The sequence below is a fragment of the Tursiops truncatus genome, chromosome 2 (assembly GCF_011762595.2).
Source record: "Tursiops truncatus isolate mTurTru1 chromosome 2, mTurTru1.mat.Y, whole genome shotgun sequence".
NCBI lineage: Eukaryota > Metazoa > Chordata > Mammalia > Artiodactyla > Delphinidae > Tursiops > Tursiops truncatus.
This window is the reverse complement of record NC_047035.1, coordinates 167,813,693-167,830,534: the sequence shown is the minus strand read 5'-3', so window position 1 is coordinate 167,830,534 and position 16,842 is coordinate 167,813,693. Positions and strand designations below refer to the sequence as shown.

Sequence of the window (16,842 nt, the reverse complement as noted above, 5' to 3'; positions counted from 1 at the left end):
CTTTTGGCAATTAACGCCCCAAATATCTTGTATGGAAAAAAAAAGCTTTGGGTACAACTCTGTTTGATTATAGATCATTAACTGATCAGTTTGGATGCACTTGTGATAATGTCTTTATCTTAATTAAAATGAATCCTGGACTTCCCTGGTTGTGCAGTGGTTAAGAATCTGCCTGCCAACGCAGGGGACACAGGTTAGAGCCCTGGTCCAGGAAGATCCCACATGCCATGGAGCAATTAAGCCCGTGCACCACAACTACTGAGCCTGTGCTCTAGAGCCGTGAGCCACAACTACTGAAGCCCACGTGCCTAGAGCCCATGCTCCACAACAAAGAGAAGCCACCGCAATGAGAAGCCCGTGCACTGCAATGAAGAGTAGCCCCTGCTCGACGCAACTGGAGAAAAGCCCGCACGCAGTAACAAAGACCCAAAGCAGCCAAAAATAAATAAATTAAAAAAAAAAAAAAGAATCCTGATCATTGTTCAAGGGATCATAGATCACAGTGATGTCAAAGCACAATCTAATTTATCCAGCTAGCAACTCATGCCCATATTCCCTGGCTGATTTATTTTTCTAGTTTACTCAACTATTTTCACTGTACTGCCTTTTCCCTGGCAGCTCTAGAATTTTTGTCAGTGAGTTTTATGGTGCCATGGAAGTCTCAGTACTTCTCTATTATTAGTTAGCGATTAGTTGTAGTCAATAGGGTACTACTACTCACAGGTGTTCTCTTCATCTCAGTTTTTAAAATATTCTCCATTCTCTTGAAAGTAGGAGACTCAGCCCAGAGCATGGCATACAGTAGGCATTTGATATATACTTGCTGAATAAATAAAGTAGCCGAAGTATTTTATGTAAATGCCTTTCTCACGGGCTACTATGGGTCTTACAACTTCCTACCTTCATCACCTTTCCCCAAGCTTCGGACAGGCTACGAGGCACGTCTCTGAGTTGCCACAGAACAGAAATGTATAAGAGCATGTATATAAAAATGAGCCTTTTTTGTTCATACTATTTTGTTCAAACCAGTAGTGGGATAGAACCAAGATCTTTCAATGCTACCTTACGTTTCTGGGTCACATCCTCAAATGATCTTATTATAAATTGGACAAAATTCCTTTCTCAATTAGTGGGCCTGTCCACTTAGGAATTCTGGAGAGAAAATCAGCCAAGAAGAGAGAGAGACGTGATTTCCTAGAATCACTAGGACAGGAATACATCTCAGTACAATTTACAATGAATGAAATTCAGATCAGGACAAGGAAATATGAGAGAAATAGAAAATACTCAACATGGAAATTATTTCTCTACTGCTAAAGCCAATAACACATCACAAGACGCGACTCCAGCGCCTGCACTACTCTCTGTCCACCGGGGGTATGGTAACAGTCTTAGACTCTTAGTACCCACAGTTTCCGTGCCTTTCTCCTCTTCTTTCTCTTGTTCTGTGCGCCCCTCTGTCTGGGTCTCAATCTCACAATGATCCTTCGCTTTCTTTTCAAAATCAGAAATTCTGAAAAATTAAAGAATATAGAAAAGTTACTTTCTCTTTGGCTTCCAGAGGAAAAACAATTGCGGAAGCACTGAAAAGAACACTGTTCAAAATCTGGATAAAAGATCAATGTTTTCAAAATCTCTTCGCATTCTCTATATTAGCTCTGGTTTTGCTTTCAATCTGATATTGGCTAGAATTGATTTAAGGGATGAATGCACATGGAGGTATAAGATATGTATAATTTATCTTGAACACTGAAAAATACTGCCTCTTTTCACGTCATTGTCATGCACAGAAATATTTTTTAAATTTGTGTTTTTATGTTTGTACACATGTGCATGCATATGTGCTACATGAGAGTGGGTGTCCCTTTATAAGGATCCGGCAGAGAGGGAAAGACTTGTTTTTTGGGACCCATATAAGTTTATGAGGTCCTGAAAACAAACAAATATAGCAACATTCTTACACTGAATCATAATCATATGAAAGCCATCCCGATACAAATGAAATAAAGAGACTTGTGGTTAAAGACGGTAGATTTAAATATACGCATGTAATTTTTCTCCCACCTTGAATGCCACTAAAATGACTTTTAAAAACCACATACCTACAAGAACAAAGAGAAAGGGAGAGGAAATAATAGCAAGAAGATTTGGGAAGCATTAGGTATGAGTGGGAACTGACTAGATAGCCCAAGAGGACTGGATCTGAGCCACCAGTAGGGAGAGCCAAGATGGAACCCACTTCATACTGTGGGACCCCAAAGGCTCAGGAATCAGTGACACCAGGTACCTCTGGACGTGGGGATAAAGTTGGGACCTGTTTAAGAATGACTAGAAGGTCATAAAATAAAGGGTCTCTTGACTCAGAGTCATTAATCAGAGTTGAGGGGTTGGGTTCCCTACTGAAAAGAGGGGAACTTACAGAATACTAAGACCCTCAGCCTTCTGTTCCTACTCATCTCCAGAATGCTGGCATCTAGAAAAGTACCCTTCAGACAGGAGACTGGAAAAGTCTCCTCTGGAGAATTTGATCAGGAAAAGGAAAAGATTTAAAGTTTCTGACCTAAGACTTCCCCAAGGAAACCTCCCGGCCAGATCTCCCTACACATGCACACAGCACTTTGTTTTTAAATAAATTTATTTATTTATTTATTTTAGGCTGTGTTGGGTCTTCGTTGCTGCGTGCGGGCTTTTCTCTAGTTGCGGCGAGCGGGGGCTACTCTTTGTTAGGTGTGCGGGCTTCTCATGGCGGTGGCTTCTCTTGTTGCAGAGCATGGGCTCTAGGTGTGCGGGCTTCAGCAGTCGTGGCTCACAGGTTCTAGAGCGCAGACTCAGTAGTTGTGGCGCATGGGCTTAGTTGCTCCGCGGCATGTGGGATCTTCCTGGACCAGGGCTCAAACCCGTGTCCCTTGCATTGGCAGGCGGATTCTCAACCACTGCACCACCAGGGAAGCCCCACACAGCACTTTGATCAGCATCTAACCCCCCAGTCTTAAATCCAATCAAACAGTAAAGATTACCAGACATTTCAGGAAAACCTTAAAATGAAACAGACAAAGTAAACCAGAAAGTAAAACAACTTACTGAAATTAGAATATGCCAAGGGGAAGAACTTCAAATAAAACACAAAAAACCTATCATTAATAGGGACAGAAGGAAACGTATTACCACCATAATAAAATGGAAGAGGAACATTCAAAGGAACTGTCCCCCGCCCCACAAAGAAGATGAAAGTTGATCAAATGTATCAGAAAGCAGAAAAAGAGAAAGAGCAAGAGTGAAGGGGGGATGGAGAGAAAGAGAGAGATAAGGAGAGAGAGAAAAATGGAAAAGAGGAACACCCAGTTGAGAAAGTCAGAGGACTGATCCAGGAGGTCCAATTAAAAATAACAGTACTGCTAGAATGAGAGAACAGAGAAAACTGAGGATAAGAGATTATCCCTGAATTATTTCAAGATCATTTTTTGAGAACTGAAGGACATGAGTTTGCAGAAAGAAAGAGGCCAAGAATCTCCAGAACAAATGGATGAAAACAAGGTCACACCAAAGCACATGTGAAATGTCAGAAAACTTGGGACAGAGCAAAGAACCTTTGGGGGAGAGGAAAAACAAAAGAAGTTTTAAACCAAAAGATTAAGAATCAGAATGGCAATGAGTTTTTCAACATTAACACCAAAAGCTAGAATACGATGAAGTAATGCTTTCAAAATTTGGAGGGAAAATTATATCCAATACAGATTTCTATATCTAGCCAAATTATCCATTAAGTATAAAAAGGTAGAAACAGACATTTTCAGATATGCAGTTCTCAGAAAATATCCTTCCCATATATTCTTTCTTAGTAAGTTAGTGGAGATATTTAAAGATATTTAGGGAATGAGAAAGGCATTGGATTCAGTAAACAGGTGATCCAACACAGTAGAGATGAAGGAATTCCACAGGACAATGACAAAGGGAGATTCCAAGATGACTGCAATACAGCAGGACCTAGATAACAACCAGGCTGACTCCAGGAGAAAAGTCTTCAAGGGAAAACTATTAGACTACTAACATGTTTGAATGTAATTGAGATTTCCTCACTGGAGAAGAGTATGGTGAAACTAAGCAAATTTTTGTAAAGGTAATTCTGCATAGAGATTTTTTTTAAAGTATAAAAAAGGAAAAGTGGTCAAAGCATAGAGCACAGCTCAACAGAGAACTGTATGTGTGCATGGGTATGTACGCAAAATAATAATAAACAGTAGTGACCTAACTGAATGTCAATATAATCAGTTTTGGAGTGGGGTGGGAAGAAGGGTCCAGAAGTGTGTGGAGTGACAACGGTGAGGGTGAAAGGCAGTTAAATCCTCATCCTTCATAGCGGGAGGTCAATAGATTATGTCTAAAATAGGAAACAAAATTTAAGTAGCAATTTAATCTTGATATATGGGAGTATGTATCAAAAGAACCAGCTAAATATGTTGCAAGTGGTTGTCTGAGAAGCAGGAAAAGGAGGTGGGGGGTGGAGGGGGGTTGGTCAAAGAATTACTGTTTTTCCATAAAAAGCTTGTGGAACCAATTCTTTAAACTATGTGAATTCAAACCTGATTTTTAAAAAACTTAGTGATAGGGGCTTCCCTGGTGGTGCAGTGGCTGAGAGTCCGCCTGCCGATGCAGGGGACACGGGTTCGTGCCCCGGTCCGGGAAGATCCCACATGCCGTGGAACGGCTGGGCCCGTGACCCATGGCCGCTGAGCCTGCACGTCCGGAGCCTCTGCTCCACAGCAGGAGAGGCCACAACAGTGAGAGGCCCGCGTACCGAAAAAAAACAATTAAAAAATTTTTTAAAAATTAAAAACTTAGTGACAATAACAAATAAACAAACAGCATTAGTATCTGTTGCAAACTGCCCAACCTAACTGGTGCACAGGCACTGTTTCTAGCTAAGCAAATCAATGGGCCAAGAGCTGGTTGGTGCAGGGTTGAAGGATGGGCCGTTATCACGCCACTCACATATGACGCAGGCTTCTGACCTACATTTGAATTTCAACTTAATTTTGTAGGGCAAATTTTCATCTCGGCTGACTCTTCCCTACTACCTCTTGATTATCCCGGGTCACACTTCATGTATACTTTCCCTCTCCTTCCTGGCTATCAGTTTAAGTTTGTTTAGAAGACACAAATTGCACGAAATATGAATCCTGGCAAACAATGGAAGAAAGGCAAGTCTGTTGTCCGCTGTCCCCACAAATCCCTAAAACTTTTCAGAGTAAATTTTAAACTGTCTGTTACCCCTATTTCTCATGAAAATGGTTGAAGACTGACTTATGTGTTTGAGAAGAAGACATGTTAGGTCTTGGAACGTCTTTCCATCATATCCCACATAGTAAATCAAGCCAGGTTGTCCAGGAATCAGTGATTTTATTTCTTGATTTCAGTCCGACCTTAGCCAGGAGGTCATCCTAATATACCCACACGGGGAACATTACTCTTGGCAACCAATCACTGACTTGCCAGGTGTTAAATACTGCGAGAAGGCTGACTCACAAAATGGAAATTTAATGCTATTGAGAAAGGGATCCTTTACAGGGAGCTCAGGGTGAGAGAGGGAAAAACCCATCTCAAAGGCAGGCCTGACTTCCTAGCTGCAATCTGAAAAGCTATACCTCCAGACAGAGAGCTATCATTATTTTGAAAGCAGGAAATATATACTAGATTATATGAAAGATCCGGACGTATAATCAGAAAATTCCTAAGTTTATACTTTTATCATTAAAGCTAATCATGTTATCTGAGGAAGGATGAATTACTGGCTAAACTTGACTTCTTAGAATGGTGTGCAGAACTCAGGAGGGTAAACGTGCCAATGAAACAGAAACACACTGATTACTTATGACTATTAAGGGTCTTTTTCAAAGCAAAACATCTTCCCTTTAAAAATTGGCTGGAATAATTAAGGTGTAAAAAGAATGCTTTTACTTAATTATTTTTCTGTGCATTAGTACTAGATTTTGGGACTTGTCAAAAAGGCAGGATGAATATTTTACTCCATTAGAATACATGGTACTAGTTTCCTGGAAGTTAACCTCTGAACTTTTCTAAGGGACAGTGGTAGGATATGGGGTAAAAACCTACGATTCATAGCTATCATACCTTTTTCACCTCTGAAAAGAGCTGACGATCAAATAAGTCATTGGACAAACACTGAATATTCTAGGTTACCCTCATTCTGAATAAATAACTTACGCTTCATATTTTAAAAACAGATCTTATAGTTAAAAATTTCAACTGCTTCAGTTAGAAAGTGCTTCTTATAGTGCTATAATTTTAAGATTAATGAGCCATTTATAATGTCTGAGAGAATTATGTCTCAGACATAATATATTTATGTATATTATAGTATATTCTATTTATAGTATATTTATTATTAAATGTTGCAATCAATGGAACCCTAAAACTGTTGCATTATCTCCCCCGTCTTATGTGATTTCGCACTTTGCCTTCATAAAAAGTTCATTCACACGTAGAAATTCACTGACTTCACAACTCTATGAGGTAAATAAATTTTATCCTAAAGTGCGTGTGTATACCACATTCTATGAGGCCAGTATTTCCCTTATACCAAAGCCAGACAAAGACAACATAAGAAAAGAAAACTACGGACCAGTACCCCTTAGGTATACAGATGCAAAGATCCTTAACAAAAGACTAGCAATCCAAACCAGCAACATATAAAAAAGATCATACGTCATGACCAAGTGGGATTTATCCAGGGGTGAAAAGTTAGTTTGACATTGGAAAATCAATCGATGTAATACATTATATTAATAGAGGTTAAAAAAAACCCATACAGGGACTTCCCTGGTGGGCCAGTGGTTAAGACTCTGTGATCCAATGCAGGGGGCTCGGGTTCGATCCATGGTCAGGGAACTAGAGCCCATATGCCTGCCACAGCTAAGAGTCTGCATGCCACAACTAAGAGCCCGCATGCCGCAACTAAAAAGATCTCCCATGCTGCAGTGAAGACCTGGCACAGCCAAATAAATAAAGGTAAATATTAAAAAAAAAAACCCATACAATCATCTTCATAGACTCAGAACAAGCATTTAACAAAATCCAAAACCCTTTCATGATAAAAATTGCAACTAGAAATAGAAGGGAGCTTCTCAACTTGATAAAAGCATCTATGAAAAACAAAGGTAATACCAGCTTAATGGTGAAAGACTGAAAGCGTTCTCTTCCAAGATCAGGAACAAGACAAGGATGTCTACTTTCTCCTCTTTTATTTAACACTGTACGGGAAGTCTAGCCAGGGCAATTATGCAAAAAAAAGAAATAAAAGGAATCCTGGTTGGTAAGGAAGAAGTAACACTATTTCTTTGCAAATGACATGATCTTGTTTACAGAAAATCCTAAGGAATCCACTAAAAAAATGATTAGCACTAATAAATGAATTCAGCAAGGTTGCAGGCTACAAGATCAATATACAAAAATCAGTTGTAGGGGCTTCCCTGGTGGTGCAGTGGTTGAGAGTCCGCCTGCCGATGCAGGGGACACGGGTTCGTGCCCCGGTCCGGGAAGATCCCACATGCCGCAGAGTGGCTGGGCCCGTGAGCCATGGCCGCTGAGCCTGCGCGTCCGGAGCCTGTGCTCCGCAACGGGAGAGGCCACAACAGTGAGAGGCCCGCGTACCGCAAAAAAAAAAAAAAAAAATCAGTTGTATTTCTCTACACTAGCAATGAATAATCCAAAAATGAAATTAAGAAAACAATTTCATGTATAATAGCACCAAAAAGACTAGAATACAAAGGAATAAATTTTGAAAAAGAAGTGCAAGACCTGTATGCTGAAAACTACAGCACATCATTGAAAGAAATTAAGGATGACCTAAGTAAATGGAAAGACACCCATGTTTATGGATCAGAAGGCTTAATATTGTTAAGATGGCAATGCTTCCCAAATCGATCTCCAGATTCAATGCAATCCCTAACAAAATCCCAGCTGGCTTTTCCCCCCAAATTAACAAACTTATCCTAAGAATTACATAAAAAAAAAAACAAGGGACCCAGAATAGTCAAAACAATCTTTTAAAAGAATAACAAAATTGGAGGACTTGCATTTCCCAATTTCAAAATTTACTACAGAACTAAAGTAATCAAGACTGTGTAGTACTGACATAAGGATAGACATGTAGATCAAGTGAATAAAACTGAGCCTTTAGGAATTAATCTTTACCTTTATGGTCAACTGATCTACACCAGGGGTGTCAAGACAGTTCAGTGAGGAAAAGAATTATCTTTTCAACAAATGGTGTGGGACAGCAGTATATCTACATATGCAAGAATGTAGCTGGACCCTCACCTCACACCATGCACAGAAATGTACTCAACATGGATCACAGACTTAAACGTAAGAGCTGAAAGTAGAAAACTCTTAGGAAAAAACACAGGGGGTGAATCTTTGTAACCTTGGGTTAGGCGATGGTTTCTTAGATACAACACCAAAAGCAGAAGGGACAAAAAACCAAACAGATCAACAGGACTAGATCAAAATAAAAAAAATTTATTGTTTTGGCAAATGATGGCAACAAGGAAGTGAAAAGATAAGTCACAGACTGGGAGAAAATATTTGCAAACCATATACCTCGTAAAGGACTTGTATCCAGAATATTAATGAACTCTTACCATTCAATAATTAAAAGACAATCCAATTTTTTTAAATGGGCAAAGAAGAAGATATACAAATGGCCAACATGAAAAGATGCCCAACATTATTAGCCATTGGGGAAACAGAATCAAAATCACAATAAGATACCACTTCACATCCACGAGGATGGTCATAATCAAAAAGATACACAACAGTGGTGTTCATGTGGATGTGGAATAAGTGGAACCCTCATACATTGCTGGTGAGAATGTAAAATGGTGCAGCCACTGTGGAAAACAGTTTGGTAGTTCCTCAAAATATTCAACAGTAACCATGTGACCCAGCAATTCAGCTCCTAGGGATATACCCAGAGAATTAAAAAGATATGTCCACACAAAATATTGTGCATGAATGTTGAGAGCAAATATTATTCATAATGGGAAAAAAGTGGGAACAACCCCAATGTTCATCAAATGATGAAGAGATAAACAAAGCGTTGTCTAGTTACGTCACGGAATATTATTTGGCAACAAAAAGGAGAAAAGAACTGACACATGCTACATCATGGATAAACTTTGAAAACATTATGCTAAATAAAATAAGCCAATCACAAAAGACTACATGTTGTATGATTCCATTTGTATGAAGTGTCCAGAAAAGGTAAGTCTATGGAGACAGAAAGTAGAATTACTAGGAGGGATGGGGAGTGAGTGCTAACAGGTATTGGGTTGCTTATTTGGAAGGAAAAATGTTCTAAAATTATAATGTGGTAAAGGCTACATAACTCTGTGAATATTCTAAGAAAAAAAATTGAAACGTACACTTCAAATGGATGAATTGTATGGTATCTTAATTATATCTCAATAAAACTGTTAAAAAAGCAACGTATGGGGCTTCCCTGGTGGCGCAGTGGTTGAGAATCTGCCTGCTAATGCAGGGGACACGGGTTCGAGCCCTGGTTTGGGAGGATCCCACATGCCACGGAGCAACTAGGCCCGTGAGCCACAACTACTGAGGCTGCGTGTCTGGAGCCTGTGCTCCGCAACAAGAGAGGCCGCGATAGTGAGAGGCCTGAGCACCACGATGAAGAGTGGCCCCTGCTCGCCACAACTAGAGAAAGCCCTCGCACAGAAACGAAGACACAACACAGCAAAAATAAATTAATTAATTAATCAACTCCGACCCCCAACGTCTTCTTAAAAAAAAAAAAGCAATGTATGCACATTTCGCATTGCCTATTTCATACCTTTCTTTGGCTTCCTTGAGGGCAAGTTCAAGTCTCTCCACCTTCTGGTTTCCTTCCCTTAGACAAAGCAGGAGCTGGCTCACAGTTAATTCCTCAAATTCCAAATAATTCCTGGCACCTTCTGCAGATTTGCTCCTACATCAGGACAGCATAGAGGTTAAAAGGTTTTCATGAGAAAACAAAAATGTCAGAGTCTACGAATATTACTGGAACCGGTTTAAAGGAACTGCTTTCCAGAATATTCTCTAGTTAATTCTCATTTACAGACCAAGCACAGCTGGCCCAGTGACCACCAGTGCCTCACTCCTCCATGCTTTCCAGGGAAGGAGTGGGGACTGATGGGTAGGCTCGATTTACACTGCACGTGCTCGCTTCCTCCAAATGGTCACCATTTCCACGGCACCAGACCACAGGACCCACCGAAACAGTGGGGCAGAGGTAGCCCTGGTTTTTGGTGTCCGGCTTTTCTAGAGGACTAATCTCCAGGAAGACCACAGTCATACAAAGGGCACAAGCATGTGTGCTGCCCATGGTGACATGCAGACCACCGGCCTTTCTCCATCTCGACTGAAACCACCACGTTCTCTAGTCAGGAGAAGAAAATCATTTTTGTTTCTGGTTTCAAACAATTAGAGAAGAGAAATGTAGGCACTGTTGGCATGTCAAATATTTTTCTTGATTTCCAACTCAGATTAAATCAAGAGGCAGTTCAATGATGAAGAAAACCACAACGAGCACTGCAGCAACTAAACATTCTGGACAGCTATGCTGATGCCAACAGCAGCTGCTCTTTCAGTAACCTACTCAAGGTCACACATCTAACAAAAAGCCAGGATTCAATCCCAGTTCCCATCGCCAAAGCTCAAACTCTGAACCTAGAAATCCATCTCTGACTCCTTAAAATACTTTCAAACAGGGTAAGGAAGCTGTTATTAAAAAATAGCTGTGTGGGGACTTCCCTGGTGGTCCAGTGGTAAAGAATCAGCCTTACAATGCAGAGGACGCGGGTTCGATCCCTGGTCGGGGAACTAAGATCCCACGTGGTGCGGGGCAACTAAGCCTGTGCACCACAACTACTGAGCTGGCGCACCTCAACCAGAGCCCGCCTGCTGCAAACTACAGAGCCCAAGTGCTCTGGACCTGCACCACAACTACAGAACTCACACGCCCTAGAGCCTGCGCGCCACAGCTAGAGAAGAGAAAACCCACACGCCACAACTAGAGAGAAGCCCTTGCACCACAACAAAGAGTAGCCCCCGCTCGCTGCAACTAGAGAAAGCCTGCGCACAGCAACAAAGACCCAATGCAGACAAAGATAAATAAATATAAATAAATAAATTTTTTAAAAAAAGCAATAGGGGAAAGGGGGAAGCTGAGGAATTTCTAACTAAAAAAGGGAGTAACTTTCATTTCTGCCAACTGCCCTGTTTGATGAAAAAATATTATCTAATCCTGATTTTCTCCCTTATACAAAGGCTTGGGAGCATAACTGAAAAAAAAAATAACCCACTTTTATGTTTTATAAGTACATTCATCAAGTTATAGAAAAAAGATACTAAAAGCCTATGAGGGAAGAGATCCTTAGGGAAATTTTCAGATAACTCTTCTTAAGCAGAGTCATGCAGTAGGAACCTGCTTACAGAGGATGAGCTGACAGCGCATTCTGGGTCAGAGCTGCTTGCAAGAGACTCAGGTGCCCAGTTCCCCTGCCGTCTCCTCCTCAAGGTCCCCCCACCTCTTAAGATGTCGGCTTCCTAATATCTACTTGTCACAAGTCTACTTGCAGTTCACCAGGTAAGATATCTGGGCACTTTCAAAAAACAGCCACCGTCACTCAGAGCAACAACAGTCATTGCTATGGAAGATTATCCTGAATTAGTCACCTTGGCTTGTACTCGGGAATGAACAGGGAAGACGAAATGGAAACTTCCCCCTTATCAGCTGGGCAGCCTGGTCCGGATCAGACTGCACCGGTAAACAAATCAGGAAACATGGGTCTCTTAATTGAGAAGAAGCTTGTTTTCACTGCCCATCTGATGGAGACGAAACACCTCTACACAGAGTGGTGAGGGGTCAGTTCACCGACAAAGGCACCAAACATAGTTTTTCTTCTCCACCAGTTGGGGCTGCAACATTAAATAGCAATTCAAATGGAACATTCTTGAAAGGTCCCGGTATAAATTAATAAGTGGCTTTTTCAGCCCACCATGTTTGGCCTCCCAGGGGAGAGCTGAAAGTGACAAGACTGCCCAGCGTGTCTGTCTGAAAGCCCTAGTCTGTCTTCACATACATGTCAGTGGAATCAGTTCTTGTGGGCCCAGGACTTGGCTTGATTTCTTTCGTTGCCACAGCTGCTTCTCCCTCCTGTAAAAGCAGAAATGAAAGGGATTTAACATAGTATGTCTGCAAGACAAATTCCTTATCAAAAGAGAAAAAGGCAAAAGAGCAGGAATTTGGATGACACACAACCCAAGGAACCTATCAAACGTGGAAATGTGAGATGTTTAAATTCGGTCACTCAAATGTAATGGAAATTTACCCTTCCCTCAACCTGCACTCCCCGTCAGGACTATAAACATCCAGGCGAAGACGAGAAGGTCGAGAAGGTCGGGCTCCTCTCATTCAGCAGTCAACCTGACCGCCAGCACAGGAAAGCTTATCTTCTTCTCTTTCTCCTTGGCAGTTCCCTTCTCCCCGACCAGATTAAGGTCACACAGAGCTAGTGACAGTTCCACATACCTTTCCCACACAGTCCTTTAACATGCAAAATGTTAGAACTTGCTGAAGCCACGGTGAAAAGAAGGCTGTTTTCTGCGGGCCAGGCTCACAAGCATAGGATGGCTCCTATTAGAAATCTGCATGCATGTCGGGCCACTTAGGGAACAGGAAGACTAAGACACTTAAATGATTTGAAAGACGTTTCTTTTTCTTTTTCTTTTTTTTAATATTTATTTGGCTGCGTCGGGTCTTAGTTGAGGCATGCGGGATCTTTCGTTGCAGCGTACGGGCTTCTCTCTAGTTGTGGCACGTGGGCTTCATTGCCCTGCAGCATGTGGGATCTTAGGTCCCTGACCAGGAAACAAACCGGCATCCCCGGCATCAGAAGGCAGATTCTTAACCACTGGACCACCAGGGAAGTCCCTTGAAAGACATTTCTATTCCAGTGAGCTAGCAGAAAGATCTTCCAAAAATACAGAGATGGTTCTAGACAATTCTGTGTGTGCACACCATTCCTAAATCTTGGGCAGTGTTTTTCTGTTCACAGAAGCAAGGCAAGAAAAACATGTTGACACTAGAAATAACTGTCACTCATCAGTGAGGGAGAATATTATGCTAACCATTCATCCCAAAGAAAGAAGCCTCATTTGGAAACTTCTGATACGCTCCTTGGGCTTCCTGAATTTTATCAGCTATCTGCAGAAGGTTAACGCTTTGATCAACGCTGTGTTTTCATAATCTTTGCTCACTTGCAGAAAGAGTCCTCTGACATTAGTGTACTTCCTGATTAGTATTTTACTTCGCTTGACTTCAGCCCCTATTCATCGAAAATTTATGAGGGGCGTGGGTGGTAGGGCTATTAAGAGCCATTCTGCAACTCTGTTCACCTTGTGCACAGCAAATAAATGAGAAGGTAAAGTCGCACTCGACCATTTCAGACACATCCATTAGTTATTAAGCTTTCGTAAGGTGCCCCTCACCCCGCCCCACTCCCACTTACCTACAAAGTCGAGTTTTCTCTTTCAGAGACACAGGTAACCTTTCTGCCTGTATCAGACGTGTACTCCGACAAAGCCGGAGTGACTGTGTGTGTGAGGGAGGATTTTCTCCTCCTGGGCTTGTCTCCCTCACCCTGTATGCAGTTTTTTTCTAGTGGCAGAGGAGAGGTCCCTCTGGGCTTCACTTACCTTCTGTGCTCTTTAGCAGGACTGCCTGCACGCCAGCTACCCCGACACATGCTTCCCACCAGGGATGGGCCGGCACATGCTGCCTCGCCCAGCTCGCGTCATTTGGGGTTGCACATACATGCCAGTTAGACCACCCTGCCTTCAAACCCTGTTCTCGGGGGTTCCCTAGCAGCTGCCGTTAGAGGGCAGGGACAAGCCAGGGTATTCCCTGAGGGTACAACCAGAACCGCTCTGCTCTTTCTTTTCTCCACTTCTTAGTTTTAATATACCAACGTTCCTCGTAAGACTTTGCTTGAAAAGAGGGTTCTGTTATTAGTAAGTGTTTTAAAGCCTTTTGATTTTACCGCATCTGATCACAACTCCGCTTACCTAAGTGAAATGCTGAACACAGCTTTGAGTCCTGGGCTGAAAACGTTTATGCCTTTTTTTTCTTTTTAGGTCAGTCACATAAATTTGTCAGGACATACTGGAAGAAAAAGGACTATCTCTTGTCAGGACATACTGGAAGAAAAAGGACTATCTCTTTGGTCATAAAAGGTAATCAGTATTTTCCATTTCAGCTATGATAGCCACAAGCATCATGTTATACATTTACGCTGACTACGCTGAAGTTTCCCCACTATCTGGCTACCTCATGTTGAAAGGAAATGGTGGTATTTGTAGCAGCTGTCCAGGTGAGGTTTCTGTAACTTGCTTAAAACAAAACCCAAACCAACACACTTACGGCCATCCTGATTTCAACAAAGGAGTCTTCGGAGGGGCCACCTGAGTTCAGCTTGAGTTGTAATTCAGACACGATGCCCAGCAGATCGACCTTTTCAGCTTGAAGGCGTGCCACCTGGGTCTTCAGCTGTTCCACTTCCTGTTCTGCTTCTGCCTTGGGGACCTCGGGGACGAGGAGCAAAGTGAATTAATGAATCACGCTAGGGACTTGGCCATCAGACTCGAGTGTCTCCATACCCACTGGCAAGACAGCTATGCTTCACAGTAGAATATTCTAGCTTATCCTTAGCCATTTATTTTGACATGCCAATTAAAATGGAAAAGCTTACATTATTTTATCATATGCAAACAAGTGGAAGTTAAAATAACCTCATGACAAGAAAGGCTTCCTCAGCATGCTGAAATAATCTGATGCCATGAAAGTAACCAGCCAGACTTTGGCAATGGTAGACTTGTAAATTCTAGTCCCGAATTCCACAAAGAACTGCCACAACTCAACCTCTTGCCTTTTTCTCCCCCCTACAAATGCATACCCACCCCTACTCTCCCCATTCTTGTCATGTCTACTCAGAAGCCAGAGCACCAAGGGCATAATGTTATAGTAATAACAAAACACAACGAAATTCTCCCAGGTATGTAGTCTGGTTGCTACAGTACTCTATGCTCATGTTTTAAGGTTGCTAAAAATAAGTCTGGTGAGAAATAAGAAAACTGAAAATTCAGAGGCTGGTACCAAGGGTGGAAAAATTAAATTTCTGCCTCTATAAAAATTAATAATAAACATTAATATTTCCCTGAGTACCTGCTGTGTTCATCCTGTTGCAGTTACTACATATGACAAAGTCATAAGAGAAAGAGCCTGTGGACATGTGGTGTTTTTACTTGGGAGAAGGGAGAGCAGATTCTAGTCCACTAGACACTCTGCTAATCAGAGCACGCGTCACCTTGAGCAGATTCACTCAATGTCTTGGCTTCAGTTTTCTCGGCTCAGAAAGAAAGACGTGGTACCACGTGGTCTCTGTGGTCTCTTCCAGTCGTGACCTTCTTAGCCTCTCTGATTTCTTCCCTCACTGCTCTTATGGACATGGTACCACCAGAAACACATACACTTGAGATTATCAGAGGATTGCAACACACAGAAAATTCTCACACACACACACACACACACACACACACACACACACACACACACACCCCTATGACAGATCTCCTAAGGAATGGTAAACAGGCCCAAAGGCTTATAGTAAAACCAAAAAATTATCAGAAAGGCTTGTGCACGGACCATAAACCAGCTAGTCCATGAAGTATTAAGAAGAGAGGGCTTGGTAGTAACTGGCAGCATGGAAATGCCCCTCACACCAGTGGAATCATGCTCTGCCTTCATTTGGACCATCGTCTTGCTAGGAAACTCCCACAAGCGTTACAAAAAGCAACGCGTTGTAAAACTGAAGGGTTAGGTCTGTAAGGAAAGGTTAGAAGCCTGTGCAGTCTCTCCTGGTAATGACTCAGACCAAAGAAATGTATATTTAAAGGCACGAAAACATAAAAGAAAATGTACTGCCTAGCCTGGTACTAGGAAGCAGGCGGGGAAGGGCAAGACTATGCTCTGTGAGGGATTTTCACATCCACCCTCTTGCCCTCCCTGAGTACACTGTGAAGAATGGACTTTTAAGGAAGGAAATAAGAGTTTTAAACAAGGGTCTGACGACCAGGGATATAAGGCCATGACTCTAGAATCTCAGATGTCAGGTTAGTTTTCTTTTATGCAACTGTGCGGATCTCTTAGCTACCCTGGGGAAATTACGGACCCGCTGATTTGGCTATAAAACACCTTATGAGGTGACACCTTAAATTTCTCTGCATTTCACTTGTTAAGGCTCTGACCATCGTCTTCCCGGACTAAACTTCCAGGGCTTATTCTCTGGATCTCAAGCCCAGCTCCATTATTTGTTATGTGTTTCATCAGTTTTGAGCACTTAGCACTGATTAGCCTTCGTGACACAACAATTTCTCTGTCTTTTTCTGTGCTTGTATTGTCCTGGAAATGTGCCCAGGATGATATGCCATTTTATAATCCAAAAACAAGAATCTATCTAATGACCTTTGCCTGGCCATCTGTAGTTAAAAGTTAAAAAGTACTCTTTAGAGATCATTACGATGTATAATTCAGTGAAACTGGACAGAACCAGTAATGCCTCGGCCTCACCCTAAAGATCAGAGGCAGATTTCCAAAGGAAATTCCCTGCTCCCTTCCCTTGTGTGACACAGACCACAGGAGAGGCCCTGATGGCTTGTGGGGGTGGGTGAGTGGGGAGGAGGGGCGCATTCTGCAGAAGCAGCAGCAAA

The 16,842-nt window shown here is 42.0% G+C and overlaps 1 protein-coding gene across 9 annotated transcripts in view; it reads right to left on the bottom strand.

Annotated features, from left to right (window-relative positions):
* The window catches only part of OPTN (optineurin), a 42,219-nt gene that overhangs the window by 15,075 nt on the left and 10,302 nt on the right, over positions 1-16,842 (bottom strand). For 7 of the 9 annotated variants that reach the window (XM_019933443.3, XM_019933444.3, XM_019933440.3 and 4 more), the window contains 4 exons: positions 14,498-14,659; positions 12,159-12,232; positions 9,869-10,003; positions 1,411-1,513 (listed from right to left, as the gene is read on the bottom strand). In XM_019933443.3, coding sequence (XP_019789002.1) covers positions 1,411-1,513; positions 9,869-10,003; positions 12,159-12,232; positions 14,498-14,659 — 474 coding nt within the window. The remainder of the gene's footprint in view (positions 1-1,410; positions 1,514-9,868; positions 10,004-12,158; positions 12,233-14,497; positions 14,660-16,842) is intronic. The other 2 variants (XM_019933446.3, XM_019933445.3) reach the window with 2 other exon arrangements.